At 41.5% G+C, this 16,883-nt stretch overlaps 1 protein-coding gene across 1 annotated transcript in view; it reads right to left on the bottom strand.

Moving 5' to 3' along the window:
* DTD1 (D-aminoacyl-tRNA deacylase 1) overlaps nucleotides 1-11,165 on the bottom strand; it is a 204,152-nt gene extending 192,987 nt beyond the window's left edge. The window contains exons 1-3 of the mRNA XM_042931723.1: nucleotides 10,995-11,165; nucleotides 6,409-6,499; nucleotides 5,269-5,504 (exon numbers count right to left, since the gene is read on the bottom strand). Coding sequence (XP_042787657.1) covers nucleotides 5,269-5,504; nucleotides 6,409-6,499; nucleotides 10,995-11,037 — 370 coding nt within the window. The 5' untranslated portion in view covers nucleotides 11,038-11,165. The remainder of the gene's footprint in view (nucleotides 1-5,268; nucleotides 5,505-6,408; nucleotides 6,500-10,994) is intronic.
* Between the last annotated feature and the right edge of the window lie 5,718 nt (nucleotides 11,166-16,883).

Genomic DNA, 16,883 nt, shown 5'->3' with positions numbered 1-16,883 from the left:
ATACTGGTTCAGAGTTGACATACAACCTACGCTGGCCCAAAGTGACCTTCAGGACTTCTGCTTGACATGAAGAGACAAAGGCTCGTTCTCCTTGGGATGGTAAGTTGTGAAGACTGCAATCATCATGGCCATCCTGCAGAAGGCCAGCCTAAAGACAAGGCTAACACACATGGGAGAAAGCAGGGCTCAGCGAATCCCAGAGAAACAGTCACAGCAATGACAGAAGGAATGCAGTGCAAGCTGAACCTGAACTCATCATATCTCTGCATTCTTCAGTCATATAGCAATAAACCCTGTTTCATTTAAGTCTGGCAGGGGTCCAAGTGGGCGGGGGTCCAAGTGGAAGAGGCTGGTGAGGAAATGCCTGAAAGCACATGAGCACTGGGTGTGAGCACTGGGTGGGAGGGACAATCTTCCCTCTATTCAATCCTTAAAAAGTAAGAGAAACAATAAAATTTAAAATAAAGTTCAATCACTGAAGAGGAAGGGAGTGAAAATAAATGCTAAATCTAACTAAATCAACAGCCAACACATGAAAGCAACCTAAGTGTCTACTGATAGATGAAAGCATAAAAAAGATGTGGTCTGGGGAGGGGGGCGGCGGGGGGGGGCTTGGGTGGCTCAGTTGGTTGAGCCTCTGACTCTTGATTTCAGCTCAGGTCATGATCCCAGGGTCGTGGGATCGAGCCCTGCATCAGGCTCCATGCTGAGCGTGGAGTCTGCTCTAGATTCTCTCTCTCCCTCTGCCCCTCCCCTGCTCGTATGCTCTCTCTGAAAAAAAAAAAAAAAAAAAAATTAAGAATAATAATAACAAAACCATTTTAAAAAAGGATGTGATATATATATACACAATAGAATACTATTCAGCCATAAGAAAAGAAGGAAATCCTTCCATTTGCAAGAACATGGATGGACATTAAGGGCTTTCAATCAGACAGAAAAAGACAAATACTATACAATCTCACTTATACATGGAATCTAAAAAACCAATCTCATGGATACAGAGAACAGATTGGTGGTTGCCAGAGGCAGGGGGTGGAGAGTGGGTAAAATGGATGAAGCTGGTCAAAAGGTTCAAACTTCCAATTGTAAGATAAATAAATTCTGGGATATAAGATATGGCATAATGACCAAAGTTAACAATACTGTATCACATATTTGAAAGTTGCTAGGAGAGTAGATCTTAAAAGTTCTCATCCCAGGGGCGCCTGGGTGGCTGGTTAAGCATCCAACTCTTGACCTTGGCTCAGGTCATGATCTCACAGTTCGTGAGTTCAAACCCCAAGTTGGGCTCTGTACTGACAGTACTGAGCCTGCCTGCGATTCTCTCTCCTTCTTCTCCTACTGACGCTCCCACCACCCCCCTCAAAAATAAATAAATAAACTTTGTTCTGGTTGAATTACTTATTTTTGAGAGAGAGCATGCACGCATGTGTGCAAGCGGCGGGGGGAGGGGGGGGGAGAGGGAGGGAGAGAGAGAGAGAAAATGAATGAATGAATATCCCAAGCAGGTTCCACGCAGTCAGTGCAGACCCCAACATAGGGCTCGATCTCACAAATCATTAGATCATGACCTGAGGGGAAATCAAATGCGACACTTAACTGACTGAGCCACCCAGGTAACCCAAATAAATAAAGCTAAAAAAAAAAAAGTTCTTATCACAAGAAAAGTAAAACTGTAACTATGTGAGATGATGAACATTAACTGAACTAACATTAGTGATCATTTCACAATATACCCACATATCAAATCATCATGTGGTACAACTAAAACTAATGCTAAAACTAACATATGTCAATTGTATCTCAGTAAAACTAGAAAAAAATTTTAATTTTTTCCAAAAAACAAATTAAACTACTTTAAGTCTTAAAATTGCTGAAGTGGCCCTGAGAATCCTAAAATAAAGAAAATATAGGGGCGCCTGGGTGGCTTAGTCGGATAAGCATCCGACTTCAGCTCAGGTCATGATCTCACGGTTTGTGGGTTTCAGCCCCACATCAGGCTCTGCACTGATAGCTCAGAGCCTGGAGCCTGCTTCAGATTCTGTGTCTCACCTCTCTCTCTCCCCTCCCCCACTTGTGCTCTCTTTATTTTAAATAAAATAAACTTTAAAAGAAAAAAAAGAAATAAAATGTATTCATTAGCAATTTGTTTGTGTTCCAACATCCCTTCAGCTCTCGGTGGGGGGGGGGGGGGGGGGGGGGGGGGGGGGGGGCTCTCCATATTGGAGCTGGAAGCCAAAAACTCAAAATTAACCAAAACATAGCAAGTGTGTACAACATGCTCTCTGCATCTTGTTCCATCAAAGACCACAAAAGAGATAAAAAGCTGAAAGAACAAGAGAGACCCTACTGATATCACTGTAGTTGTTTCTGAAAGCCCAAAGGACTTGGAAATAAATTGATTAAAACTTTTTGTATAAATCACATCAATTTTTCATCAAAACAATCAGATATATCATATCCCCACAAACTTAAACTGTGACCCATTATAAAATTATATTGTTAACAGTACACTGCTTCAGGCACTTCACAGAATTACCTGGACAAAATACACATCATTTCAAAAAGTAAAAGGCACATGGGTGCCTGGGTGGCTCAGTTGGTTAAGTGCCCAACTCTTGATTTCAGCTCAAGGTCATAATCTCACAGTTCATGAGTTCGAGCCCCACATCAGCTCCATGCTGACAGTGCAGAGCCTGCTTTGGATTCTCTCTCTCCCTGTCTTTCTGCCCCTCTCCGACTCATGCAGTGCTCATGTGCTCTCTGTCTCTCTCAAAATAAATAAGTAAACTTTATTTAAAAAGTAACAGGAACACAAAACACCTAATACTACACAAAACACTCCTCTTTAAGGACTCAGGTGAATGCTCATTTGTTTTCACTTGGGCATTCCTTAACAAGCACCAGTGTTCCGCCACCTAAAATGCCTTCACTTACACTCTTATGGTATTCCTTGTGCTCGTCCTTTCAAGGGACTTCAGAGTGTTCCAAAATTTGTCTGAGATTACTCAGCAATGGGATGATTCTACAAATACCAATCAGAGGAGACAATGATGACACCATTTAATCCCCAGCTCAGCAAAGAAAAATAATTATTCAGAAGACTTAACTACTGAATTTTGGAAGAAATATGTTTGCAGCAAGGCCATGCAGAAGGAACCCCGTTGACACAGGGTGGGAGAAAACACTGGAGACATCCATGACCAGACTTGTGAATGGAGCTCTAAACTTGAATTATTTCCAGAAGAGGCAAATACATTCCGTTCAACCAGGACCCAAGTAAAGAGTGGGATTTAAGGCAGGGATGTCCTGATCATGGCAAAGAGACACCTTACACAAGTGAGAAATAAGATAAAAGGGAATGCCAAAGAGGAATAGGAATATCACTCTTCTAAACGTAAGTAATCTGATGAGCTGATAATCCTCAATGTGGGGCTTTGCTACAGAGCTTCAAAATTAGGCAGTAACTTTTCTTACTTAAGGTTGAAAACAGATACAATAAATAAGGGATCAGGGTTTGTTTCTTCCAGAGAAAGTCAAAGTATAGGAGATACCACAGAGTTAACTGTTAACAACTCTTAGATGTCTATAAAAGGGTATGATGGCAGCAAAAGAAACTGTAATTAGATATTGAGACATTCTTAGGAAAGTCTCACACTGAGATGTATTACCAAAGGAGGCTAAACATTCTAATAACTGAAGAAAAAGACAAAACATGATGGTATTAAATGCAATCTGCCCTCCAGAAACCTGAAAACAGACTAGAAATGAATGGTCCCCTTTTTAAAAAGACACATAATTTCAGATTCATAATTCTCCCGTAAACCAAGACCACTAGAGCAAGGCATTTTCTAGACTAAATCTCAAACTAGGTTGGCATTCCTTCCAATAAACAGTTAAGTAAAGACCTAAACCTTCACTATCCAATATGATAGCCATTACACACACACAGCTATTGGGTACTTGAAATGCAGCTGGTCCAAATTTAGATGGGCTATATGTATAAACTACACACCAGATTTAGATGACTTTAGCACAAAAAAAAGAATGAAAATTATCTCAATAACTTTTTATATTGATTAAAAGGTGAAATCATACTATTTTGGATATACTGAGTTAAATAAAATATACTTTTAAAATTAATTCCAGGGGCGCCTGGGTGGTTCAGTCAGTTAAGCATCTGACTCTTGACATCAGCTTAGGTCATGATCTCCCGGTTCGTGATTTCAAGTCCCACATTGGACTCTGCGCTGACAAGTGTGGAGCCTGCTTGGGATTCTCTTCTTCTCTCTCTGCCCCTTCCCTGCTCATGTTCTTTCTCTCTCTCTCTCTCTCTCTCAAAATAAGTAAATAAACTTTTAAATAAGTAAATAAAACTAAATAAAATTAATTTCACTTGTTTCTTTTTACTTTTTTTTAATATGGCTACTAGAAATTTAAAATGACACGTGGCTATAGGGTGCCTGGGTGGCTCAGTCAGTTAATCGTCTGACTTCGGCTCAGGTCATGATCTCACAGTTCAGGGATTTGAGTCCCACATGGGGCTCTATGCTGACAGCTCAGAGTCTGGAGCTTGCTTCAGATTCTGTGTCTCTGTCTCTCCCTGCTTCTCCCTCACTCATGCTCTGTCTTTCTCTCTTTCTTTCTCTCTCTCTCTCTCTCTCTGTCTCTCAAAAATAAATTTAAAAAATTTTTAAATAAAATGCCACTTGACTCACATTTGTACCTGCATTGTCTTCTCTGTCAGATATCGTAAGCAAGCAACATTAAACACCACTATATCAAACACACTTCTGGGTTGCTAAATATTTCAAATGTGAACAGAAGAATGAAAAAGGGTGGGGTGCCTGGGTGACTCAGCTGGTGAAGCGTTGCCTCTTGATTTTGGCTCAGGTCATGATCTCACGGTTCGTGGAATCACGTCCCAAATGGGGCTCTGCGCTGACAGCAAGGAGCCTGCTTGGAATTCTCTCTCTCCCTCTCTCTGCCCCTCCCTCACACATGCAGGCACTCACAGTCTCTCTCTCCCAAAATAAATAAATAAACATTAAAAAAATAAAGAATGAAAAAGAGTAAACAGTATCCGTGGCATTCAGAGAACTCCTACCACAACAGCAGTAGCAGCAGCCACTACGTTGTTTTAAGTGATAAGCACAAACAACAAACTTTCTGGAAAAAGAGATGCCATAATCGCAGATTCTCTTTCCGACCTGCCTAGAAGTATGCCAGAGACTCTCCTCTTGGGCAGCTCACCCTTCTGCCTACCTTTGATGAGCTCCGGCCTGTAGGTCTTGCGCAGCTGCTCCAGGAAGCTGTTGTAGAAGCTTTCTGCCTGCTCTGTGGGCATTGCCAGGTGAAAGTCAGGCTTGTTCCCCTTGAGCACGCACTGGAGGGTGAACTGGCTGATGCACAGCACCTCATACTGTTTGTCCATCACACTCTTCGACCAGTGTTTCCCACTCTCATCCTCAAACACACGCAGGTTTAAAATCTTTCTGACCCTAAGCAGGAAAACAGTGGTTAGAGAAACCTGAAGAATCATAAGCTCCCAACACACTCCATACCCCCAAAGTGTCACCTGTTGAAAAAGAACATAACGACAAACTCCTCTACCTCAGTAAAAAGAGCACCAGCTTCCAAGTCAGGTAGCCTAGATGATTTTTTTTTTTAATTTTTTTCTAATGTTTATTTATTTTCGAGAGATAGAGAGACAGAGCATGAGCAGGGGAGGGGCAGAGAGAGAGACACAGAATCCGAAACAGGCTCCAGGCTCTGAGCTGTCAGCACAGAGCCTGACGTGGGGCTTGAACCCATCAACGGTGAGATCATGACCTGAGCCAAAGTCAAACACGTAACCAACTGAGCCACCCAGGCGCCCCAGGTAGCATAGATTCTAATTTGAATTCAGGCTTTTTGCTAAATACATGTTCATGATCTTAGGCAAGTCAGTGAATTATCAGAGCTCCAGACCCTATGTGTACGATGAACAACTGGACATTTTTTAAATGGATAAATGGTGCCCAGATCATACTGCTCAAACTGGAAACAGAAATCATTCATAAGAAAACAAGTTCCGTTTTGCATTAAGAGAATGGTTCATGGATATAACAGCAAATAGGGACCGAGGCTGTTGGGTTCAGCTCTGCTGCTGACTTGGTGGGTATCATCTGACAAATTACTCTTCCTTGGCCCCCTCATCTGAAACACAGAGATAACCACATTAAATCAAACAGGACAGACAAAAAAAGTAACAGGGGCTCACTTCACAGAAACAAAATATCATGGAAGTTCCCAGTGTATGTATATACATAATTCAGATAGCTAGGCAGGTAGAAATACAGAGCTACAGATATATCCGGTACATATCCCATTCAAACAGAAATGACTTAGAAATCTGCCTCTTACATGTGCTCCAGTTCCTTCTGTGTATCTTCCAGAGAAATACCCAGCAACACACAGATTCCCCGTCCAATTGCACTTATTTGCTCTCCTCCAACTAGAAAGGAAACAAAAGTGGAAAGAAACTCAGAACCAAACAGGTGCCATGATGAACTTTTAAGTAACCACAAGAATGTTTAAACATCACACATACTTCTTAGAACTTCTTTGGTAAAGTCAGTGGGTATTGAAAAATGAGTTTCATAAATGCAGTAAGACTATCAAGATTTAGGTCCTTTCTGATTTTATATCTGGAATGAACGAGCTAACAACCATTAAGCTAACTTTTAGGGCCACATTTTCTTCTGTGTTACCTTGGGCAGGATACCTCAAACTTTCCATGATAGAGTTTGCCTATCTGTAAAAACACAAGAGTTTTCCTCCCCAGGGAATCCAGCCCAGCTGCACTAATTCTCTGAAAGGAGATGCTTGCTTTTCTTCAGAATTAGCAAATATGGTACATAATATACAGATAGTACAAAATAATAAACATTTATGTCAGAAAAAGAATTTTTCTACTTACTGCAAGAAGATAAATATATACACAAACCATAGTTTGAAAGTTAAGCTTCAAGTCAGCAAACTTCTATTATGTCCTAGTTTAGTACTCAAGTTTGTATTCTAAGCCAATGACCTCCAAATCCCTTTCAATCATGTACCTCATCCACAAAAAAACAAATCTCTAAACATATATTCCAAACATTTGTGCATGTATTTATAGTCAAATGCATAGCTCTACCACCATTAGGCAGTATCTCAGTGCTGGTTCAGTTCTTAAGCTAAGATCCATCATTGTTACAGTGAACCTAAATCCATATTTCAAATGTTAATCTTCATAACTGTCCATATTTTTGGCCAACTTTTTGCCAAATCTCATCATGTTACTGACATCTTGTTATTTTACCATCTATTAACCTAACATTCCAATCGGGAGAAGGGTCAACTCTGCCATTTTCTTGTTTGCGTCTGCTAGATAATATCTATAAATATATCTGAAAAGGCATCATAGACTGTAACATGTTATAATATCCAGCAAGTTAAGGAAAGAATGAGAAACCCCCCCCCCCTTCCTTCACCCTGACAAGGGATCACCTGCTATGCAGACCCCAGGGAAGCATCAGCATCAACCCATTCCAAACAAAGTATCAGTAAAGCTTAATTTCTCTTTTTATGCTAAAAAAATATTTTCTTCTGTGCTACTTTTCTTACAATGGACTATGAATGATTTACTGTCCTTTGAGCCAATGACTCAGAAGCTGAAACAGGAATAATCTACCTGAAATAAGCAGTAAACAACTGGGGTGGCTGGCTTGTTGCTTTAGAACACAATCAAGCTTTATTTGTGCTTTAAATAAATCAATATTATTTTCTTACAATATCAAAATATTTTTCAAATTTTCCCCATAGTATGTTTTAAAAGCTTAAAAAGAATGGTTATTGAGTTATATCCACCATTAAACTAATGCATACACAACATAGAAAATTTGGAAAATATAAGAAACAGGAAGGAAAAAAGAACACCCAAAGACAAGCGCTTCAATATTTCAATAATTTCCCTTTGATATTTTCTCTATTCATACGTTTTACTTTATATTTGTTTTCAATTACTGCAATAACATACATAAATTTTTGTGTTCCACCTTTTCTCTTAACATTGCATAAGGATTTTTTCACGTTATAAGATTTTCCTAAACATCTTTTAATAGTTGCATCCCATCAAGTGGAACAGTTGCATTCCATCCAATGGACCAACTAACTATCTCATTTGGCTGGATATATGGCTTGTTTCAAAATTCTCACTTCAGTAAATAACACTGTGGTGAAAATCTTTGAATACTAGACTTTACATTTTACAATTTAAAGCAGTTTTAGGTTCACAACAAAACTGAGCAAAGGTATAGAGATTCCCCTATACTCACTGCCCCCATAATGCATAGCTTCCCCATCGTCAACATCCCCCACCGAAGGGGAACATTCCTTACAATTGATGAACCTGCACTGGCACAACATTATCGTTCAAAGTCCATAGTTTACATTAGGGTTCACTCTTGATGTGATATTCTATAGATTTGTTGGGCAAATATATAATGACATGTATCCACCTTACATTATCATAGAGTAGTTTCACTGCCCTGTAAGAATGCTCCATGCTCTGCTATTCATTCCTCTAAATCTTTTCCTATAATTAGGATTCTCTTCTTAGAATATTCTCAAAAGCAGAATCAGTATTTAAAGTGATTCAAATCACGATCTGAGGAGTTTCAACATTTTTATAATGTATTATTGCTTTAATAAGAAACAAATTATGCCCCAAAGCCTGTATATGACACAGTTAGCTGCTCTCTTATGCTAGAGTAGTTTTGCTCCCCACCTCCAGCGACAAGTAGAAGAACCAGAAGGTTCAAAAGGATCTTTTATTATAGGCAAATGGATTTTCAAGGGAAAAAAACTTGAGAATCGCCATTTTAGGCAACAGATCACAGGACTAGAAAAGACCTGAGATCTTTGGTCAATTTCCCATGTATACTGGCATCACCTCTGACCACTTCTTTGAGAAGAATTCACAACCTCTCAAATTAACTCATTCATTCAAACGCATTTCAGAACCTCTTCCCAACATGATTCTATTCAAATTTTAGCTGCTGAAGCTGAGGAATGGGACATGGTTACCACACTTTGCTGCCTGTGTAACCAAACAAATACATTTGAAGTGTTCCATAATAAAGCTTTTAAAATTAGATTATCACAATAACCATGCTAAGGCATCAAAATGTGCTTGACCAATCTCATTAAGTGAGCCTGCCATATAATAAAATATGAATCCTAACACTGTAGTCTGTCCCAACCATAAAATCAGAAGTGACATTTTAGAACCTCTGAAATAAAATGCCATTCATGTACAACCACATTTCAGTGAAGCCAGTCACATTCTAAAGGAATCAGAAAATGTCTTTCCATTACAATTGAACTAGAAGGCCTGCCTACCTTGAAAGTCCCTCCAGCACTGAGAAAGAATTCCATTTTATTCAAAACCTTCCCACAATTAATACCTGTATCTTTTTTTAATACCCTTAACTTGTTTAACAGGCAGGTTTGTTGGTTTTTAACAAGAGCATACAATTTAAATTGTAAATTAAAATCAAACAATTTAGCAAATCTCACAAAACACATGTTTTCAATATTCCAGATCAGCAGAATGAAGAGTTCAAGTAAGAGAAGATTAAAATTCTCCAAACTTCACTCATTGGTGATGACCATATGGAGTAGAATGTAAAATTTTGCTCAAAGAGGCAAAAAATCTTCTCATCTACTAATTTTCCCCGTTTCCGTGAATTTAAATATTAACTGAAATGCCAAAAAACCTTCGTTTTAAAATCCCATAAATCCCAATGCTATTCTGTTCCTTGCTATTTCAGGACCATATCCAAAACGAGTTAACAGAACAACTTAGAAATCACTAGGCAGGGTTGAAAAGTAGACCCTCTGATGTAAATATATGGTTTTCCTGGGTTTGGTTGTTTCTTTACGGGATTCTGTTCCTTCGTTTTTTTTAGATTTATACTTTTATGGACATAAGAACATGTACTTGGTGTAGACTCGGCTGGAAGAAAAGTCTATCTGGAAATACTTGGACTGAGACAATACTATAATTCTGCAAAAACAAAACAAAACAAACCGAAGTCTAGAAGACAATCTAAAATTAGTCATTAATTTTTTTTAACATCTTTTTAACTGGGTTTGTTTTTAAAACGACTACCTTATATACATTAATCATCTGCACCCCTGATGTTCAAACTAGACTACAGTAGATCCAGCGATGACTAATGGTCGGGTGGTTTGGTCCACAAGAAACTGGTGGCAAAGAGAAACATTTCATCCAAGATTCTTTAGATTCTGACCCCATCCCTGCAGGGTTAGGCGAGTGAGAGGTGTCCTCACGCGGGGAACATTCTGTCTTATGGGGCGCTGGTCACGTGTACATAACTGTCACAACTCAACCGTAAGAACAACTCTTCATATCTGTGCATTTTATTGGCAGTCAAGCTCCATAAACATTGGGACATTTAGACAATGGGCAAAAATAGGAAATTTAAAATAGAACATTATAAAGGGGAGGGGGAGGGGGTCCTTGCTCCGGAAATGCTGCCTACGTGTTGTTTGTGCAACATTCCACCGAAGAACGGGCCGCGGGGATGCTCGGAAATTCTGCCACCCGGTAGTCAGGACCAAAACAAACAAACAAACAAAAACAAAAAACAAAACAAACAAAAAACGGTAATAATAAGGCGCGTTTAGCGTGAACCCAAAACGGAGCCCTGCAGCCAGGGCCGCGCCGGGGCCCGCCGGGCACGTGGACGGCTCTGCAGCCGCGGCGACGCCCGGAGCCGGCCCGGGGACTTGGGGCTGCGGGGGCCGAGCTCGCCAGGGCCGCTGGCGGCTGGAAGGGCCCCGGGGACGGCGCGGGGGAACCCTCGCGGGGGCGGCCGGGGACAGCCGGGAGCGGGGTCAGGGGTGGCTCCTCCCGGGCCCGGCCCCGGCCCCGCCCGACTGACCTGTGACGCTGGCCCGGGTGACGCGCTGCACCACGGCTTTCATGGCGGCGGTTGGGGCGAGTGGGGCGGCGCCGCGCTCCTTCCGGCCTCGCGACTCTGCGTGCGGCTCAGTGGCCGGCGCCCTCTGGGGATGACACCAGGAAGCGCGCCGGACGGCCCAGTCAGACCCGGTTGGCGGCGGCCCTCCTACGTTGGCCACGCCCACCTACAGGTTGGCCTCGCCTGCATAGGTCACGCCCACCTGGTGATAGGCCCCGCCCCTCCCTCAGTCCCGCCCAGGCCACAGGTGGGCCCAGCTCGGACCCTGGGACCCAGAAACCCGCGCCCAGCTGTCACCCCCTACCCAGACTCAGTTGTGCCCAAACCGCAGTTTCTGCGCCGGATGTTTCTCACATCTCCGACCTAAGAGGCAATCATCCCTAAATCCCAGCTTTGTTCTGAATCTTAATCCCGTGTTCCTCCTTCCACCCTTCCGTCCAGATGTTCCCAAATTCCTTTTCTCTTGTTTTCCTGCCTCAGTGCTTCTCAGAAACCAGACAGAACAGAATCTGCTGCCTAAAATAGCCATTTAACTACAGTATGTAAGTATTCATTCGACTTAACCATGCCATGGTAGTGCGGAGATACATGATCCTGTAATACTCGTTTCTCTAATACTAATACTTAGCAGCTCCCCCATCCAGGGTTGTTAGAGGAGGTTTAAATAAAATAGACTGTGTAAAAATGATTTGAAAGCCGCAAAGGACTGTACAAGTATTACCCTAACAAATTATTATCACTGATAAAAATAAAGCCCCTTTCCGTGTGCCTTCTAGTTATTACTGGGTATTAAGAACAGGCTATCCCAAAATATGGCACGTTGGCATATTGAATACTTTAATGGAGCTTGAGAAAGAGGCAGAAGCAGGAAAGTCACTCTGACCTTCCTCCCACCCTTCTATCCTGAAACAGGCCATAAACCCATAGGTGAGAGGTGCACTCGTATTTCCAAAGACAAAGGGATGGCAAGAACAAACAGGCCTTTCAAAGTTTCCTCCAGTTTACTATGCTTACCTCATACTCCTTGGCCTGTCATATTCCTCCATGATGTCCACTCTCCATCAAAAATAGCGTAAAAGGGGTGCCTGGGTGCCTCAGTCGGTTGGGCGTCTGACTTTGGCTCAGGTCATGATCTCACCGTTCATGGATTCCAGCCCTGTGCTTGAAGAGCATTCGTTGGCCTCTGTGCTGACAGCTCAGAGCCTGGAGCCTACTTTGGATTCTGTGTCTCCCTCTCTCTCTGCCCCTCCCCTGCTCAGACTCTGTCTCTCTCTCTTAAAAAAAATAAACGTCTTTAAAAAATGTTTAATAAAATAATAAAAAATAAATAGCATAAGAATACACAGGTCTAACTGTTTCTTCAGGTCTTCATTTTCTTATGAAGGCCACTCTGTCATGTAAAATTTAAATAACTATTTGTACTTTTCTCTTTCAAAATAAATAAACTTAAAAATTTTTTAAAAACTTGAAAGGGGTCTTGAGGTAAAATGTTTAAGCTCTGCTGATTTAATGTAAACAAATTTCAGATTTTAAGTTTTTCTCACTCCTAGGGTCTCTGGCTGGGTCTGACAATTAAACTGACAAAGATTAACTGGAGAACCAGTGCGTTGGAGGGGGCTGGACAAAGGATCCGAAGAGGGCTCTCAGCTGAGGGCTCAAACTTACAAACTGTCAGAGCTGAATCAATTAAGCAACCAACTGAGCCACCCAGGTGCCCATATTTTTAATTTTTTTTAAGAAACTCTGCCCCCAATGACTCCAAGAGTCACATGTTCTACCGACTGAGCCAGCCAGGCACAACCACGTCAAGACCCCTTTACATTACTAAAAACTATGGAACACCCCAAATAGCTTTTGCTTATCTAGCTTATATCCAAGGAGATTTACTATATTAGAAATTACAACTAAGAAAAATTGTTAAATATTGATTTCTATAATATTTACAAACAACACTAATAAGGGGCACCTGGGTGGCTCAGTTGGTTAAGCATCCAACTCTTGATATCAGCTCAGGTCATAATCTCACAGTCATGCTGGGCATGGAGTCTGCTTAAGAGTCTCTCTCTCCCTGAAAAACAAATAATCCAGTGAAGAAATGGACAGAAGACATAAATAGACACTTCTCTAAAGAAGACATCCAAATGGCCAACAGGCACATGAAAAGATGCTCAATGACACTCCTCATCAGGGAAATACAAATCAAAACCACACTGAGATACCACCTCATGCCAGTCAGAGTGGCTAAAATGAACAAATCAGGAGACTATAGACGCTGGAGAGGATATGGAGAAACGGGAACCCTCTTGCACTTTTGGTGGGAATGCAAACTGGTGCAGCCGCTCTGGAAAACAGTGTGGAGGTGCCTCAAAAAATTAAGAATACATCTACCCTGTGACCCAGAAATAGCACTGCTAGGAATTTACCCAAGAGATACAGGAGTGCTAATGCATAGGGGCACTTGTACCCCAATGTTTATAGCAGCACTTTCAACAATAGCCAAATTATGGAAAGAGCCTAAATGTCCATCAACTGAGGAATGGATAAAGAAAATGTGGCTTATATATACAATGGAATACTACGTGGCAATGGGAAAGAATGAAATATGGCCTTTTGTAGCAACGTGGATGGAACTGGAGAGTGTTATGCTAAGTGAAATAAGTCACACAGAGAAAGACAGATACCATATGTTTTCACTCTTATGTGGATCCTGAGAAACTTAACAGAAGACCATGGGGGGAGGGGAAGGGAAGGAAAAAAAAAAGTTAGGGAGGGAGGGAGCCAAACCATAAGAGACTCTTAAAAACAGAAAATAAAGTGAGGGTTGATGGGGGGTGGGTGGTGGGCATTGAGGAGGGCACCTGTTGGGATGAGCACTGGGTGTTGTATGGAAACCAATTTGACAATAAATTTCATATTAAAAAAATTTTTTTTCTTGTTAAGTAATCTCTACACCCAACGTGGGGCTCGAGCTCACAACCCTGAGATTTGCACATGCTACGAACTGAGCCAGCTAGGCATCCCTTGTTTTGTTGTTCTACCATTCTTTAGGAGTTGTCTTTATCCGAATGGTCTAGTCAGATGGCTCAGGCCCACCTTCCTGCTCCTCCAGTGGGAGGGGCCTCAGGAAGAGGAGCCCATGCCCAGGAAATGGCTCATCACTCACTCACACCCTCTTACTGATGTGGCCCCACTTTCCTTTCAAAGAGGCAATAGACTTTGACAAATACTCCTGTGGAAGAAAAAGTCAACAGTCTCTGCCACAAATTCCAAATAGGAGTACTTTTCTGAAGACACTGTGTTAATGAACTGTCCATTTCCAGCCATTTTAAATAGAAGATGTTATTAACCTGATATAAATCGGAGACAAAGAAGTAACTGTTCATCCCAGAACCTGTGAGTTGTGCATAGAATAATTACTTTTACATTCCCTCCAGGGTGGTGACTATGGTAGGTACTCTATGGACGTGACCTGAATAGGTGAATGAACAAATGAAGAAAGAATAAGTGAAAAATGAACTAGACAGCTTCTGCTTCTGAGTTAGTTGTGCTATGGGAGATATTTTTTGTGTATAGTAATATCTGGATATGACATATTTTAGCACTAGAAATACACGTAATACTAAAAATTCCCTTTGCACCTTCATCCTTTCTCTGATGATATAGGATGCTGCTCTGTCCCAAATCATCAACCACCATTCTATTAGATAACATGTAATATAGCCAATGGATAGAATATGTGGCCAAATTGCTAATTATCTTAAATTCACTGAACTTTTTTTTCAAGTAGGCTTCACACCCAACATAGGGCTCAATGCGGGGCTCAAACTCATGACCCTGAGATCAAGACCTGAGCTGAGATCAAGAGTCACTTAGCTGAATGAGCCACCCGGGTGCTCCTGAACTTCTGTTTCTAATAGAACCCTGATGGGGGAGGGAAGGGGCACCTGGTTGATTCAGTCAGTTAAGCATCTGACTTTCGGCTTAGGTCATGATCTCACGGTTCGTGGGTTCAAGCCCCACATCAGGCTCTGTGCTGACAGCTCAGAGCCTGGAGCCTGCTCAGATTCTGTGTCTCCCCCTCTTTCTGCTCCTCCCCCACTTGCACTCTGTGTGTGTGTCTCTCTCTCAAAAACAAATAAACATTAAAAAAATAAATTTAGAACACTGGGTAGTTTTTCATTTGTGATCTGGCTCTCACAACAGCATAAAACAGTCCGGTAACTTGAACTTTCTGGCATTTGGATTCTAGAAAAATAAGAAGTTTTCAGTGTTTCTTTTCAAAGCTTATAGTCAATAGCTCCCTCTCTGCTTTATGAGAGGAGGTTGGTATGATGCAAAAAGCTTAAGCTTTGGTGCCAGAAAACCCTTGCTTTCTGTCCCAGCTCTACGCCTTTCTGTGTGACCTTAGGAAATATGGTTTAACCTCATTTGGCCTCAGTCTTCTTATCTGTAAAGTGAAGATAATATCTTATCTGGATTGTGGTGAGGAGTAAACATAATACAGGAGATCTCAAAAAAATGATCTTGAAGCAAATAACCTAAGCATATTTTTACAATTACATATATCCATCATATCTGTCTGGGCCAAATCTGTCATTTTGGAAATGATGATAGATCATGTAATTCATCTTAAAAACTCTAATTCAGTGCTTAAGATTCTCTGTGTTCCTCTGCCTCTCTCCCCATCTTGCGTTCTCTCTCTCTCAAAAAAAAAAAAAAAAAAAGTTTGAATAAAAGTCTAATTCAGGGTAAAGCAGAGCTCCCCTGAGTGTATAAAGTCAACACTCTGCATGCTAGAGCACTCTGGAGCACAGTGTCCCCCCAAAAGCTTATTTTTCAGCCCCAGTAGGTGGATCTCGATGGCTTAGGAGAACCTTAACTGTTGCTTCTTTGACTGCTGCCACTTAGATATATTTCTGGTTCCATCAGTACACAATTGGGTATGATTTTCTTCTCTGAAAATAGACAAAGGTCAGGAGAGTCTCATGTTCATTTTGACATATGCTGAATCTGTGACAGAAAAAATACATAAACGTGGCAAGATAGCCCTCTGATACGCTATCACCAGAAAGACCCTGTTAGAAATAAGCCCATCAACCCAATCAAAGGAGAGACATGGAGACTCAGAGCATGGTGAAGTGAGGCTTTAATCAACATTCTTGTAAGAGCAGGTGTCTGATGGACAGGCACACTCCGGGCAGTTACAACAGACAATTTATCTCCTAGCATGCAAGTCCCTCCCCTGGTTCCTTATTGGCTGAGTACTACAGAGGTTACAGCCTTACCCAGATGTTGCTTATGCGCATGTAAGGCAAAAAGTAGTCCGACTGGAACAAATGTACATTCCCTGAGGTGATGTAGAGACTTTCAGTCCCTCCTCCCTTTGTTCTTTGGCGCATGCTCATTGCAAAGCCAGCAAAAATAAGCCCACAAAAGGGAGACAGGAAGAAGAACCTGGAAGTGAAGTGTCTAAAGGTTTGGGACTCCACGGGGGGTGTGGGGGGGGGGGGGTTGTACATATTTCCAATAGGTTGTAAACCTATTATTAATTAGACAGCATAGCTTTTATTTGGTATTTCTGAAAATGAGTCATCTCCCTTACATCTCAGCCCTGCCTATCTGATCCCTTCCACAAAATCCTCTCAAATTACTTCCTTACCTTGGATGTGACCCTCAACTCACCTGTGGTGTTTGGTGAGGCAGCAATTACCAGGCAGGGCTGGAAACTGAGCCCCTGAGTCCTGACACTGCCAATGACTGAGTGCTGTCAGGACGCTGTAAAGAAAAATTATCCTAAACTTGGAGTATCAGGCAAAAGGAAGGTAGAAAGTACTTTTTAAATTTTTTTGT

This window comes from Panthera leo, chromosome A3, assembly GCF_018350215.1.
Source record: "Panthera leo isolate Ple1 chromosome A3, P.leo_Ple1_pat1.1, whole genome shotgun sequence".
Lineage (NCBI taxonomy): Eukaryota > Metazoa > Chordata > Mammalia > Carnivora > Felidae > Panthera > Panthera leo.
This window is presented reverse-complemented; position numbering and strand designations above follow the sequence as displayed.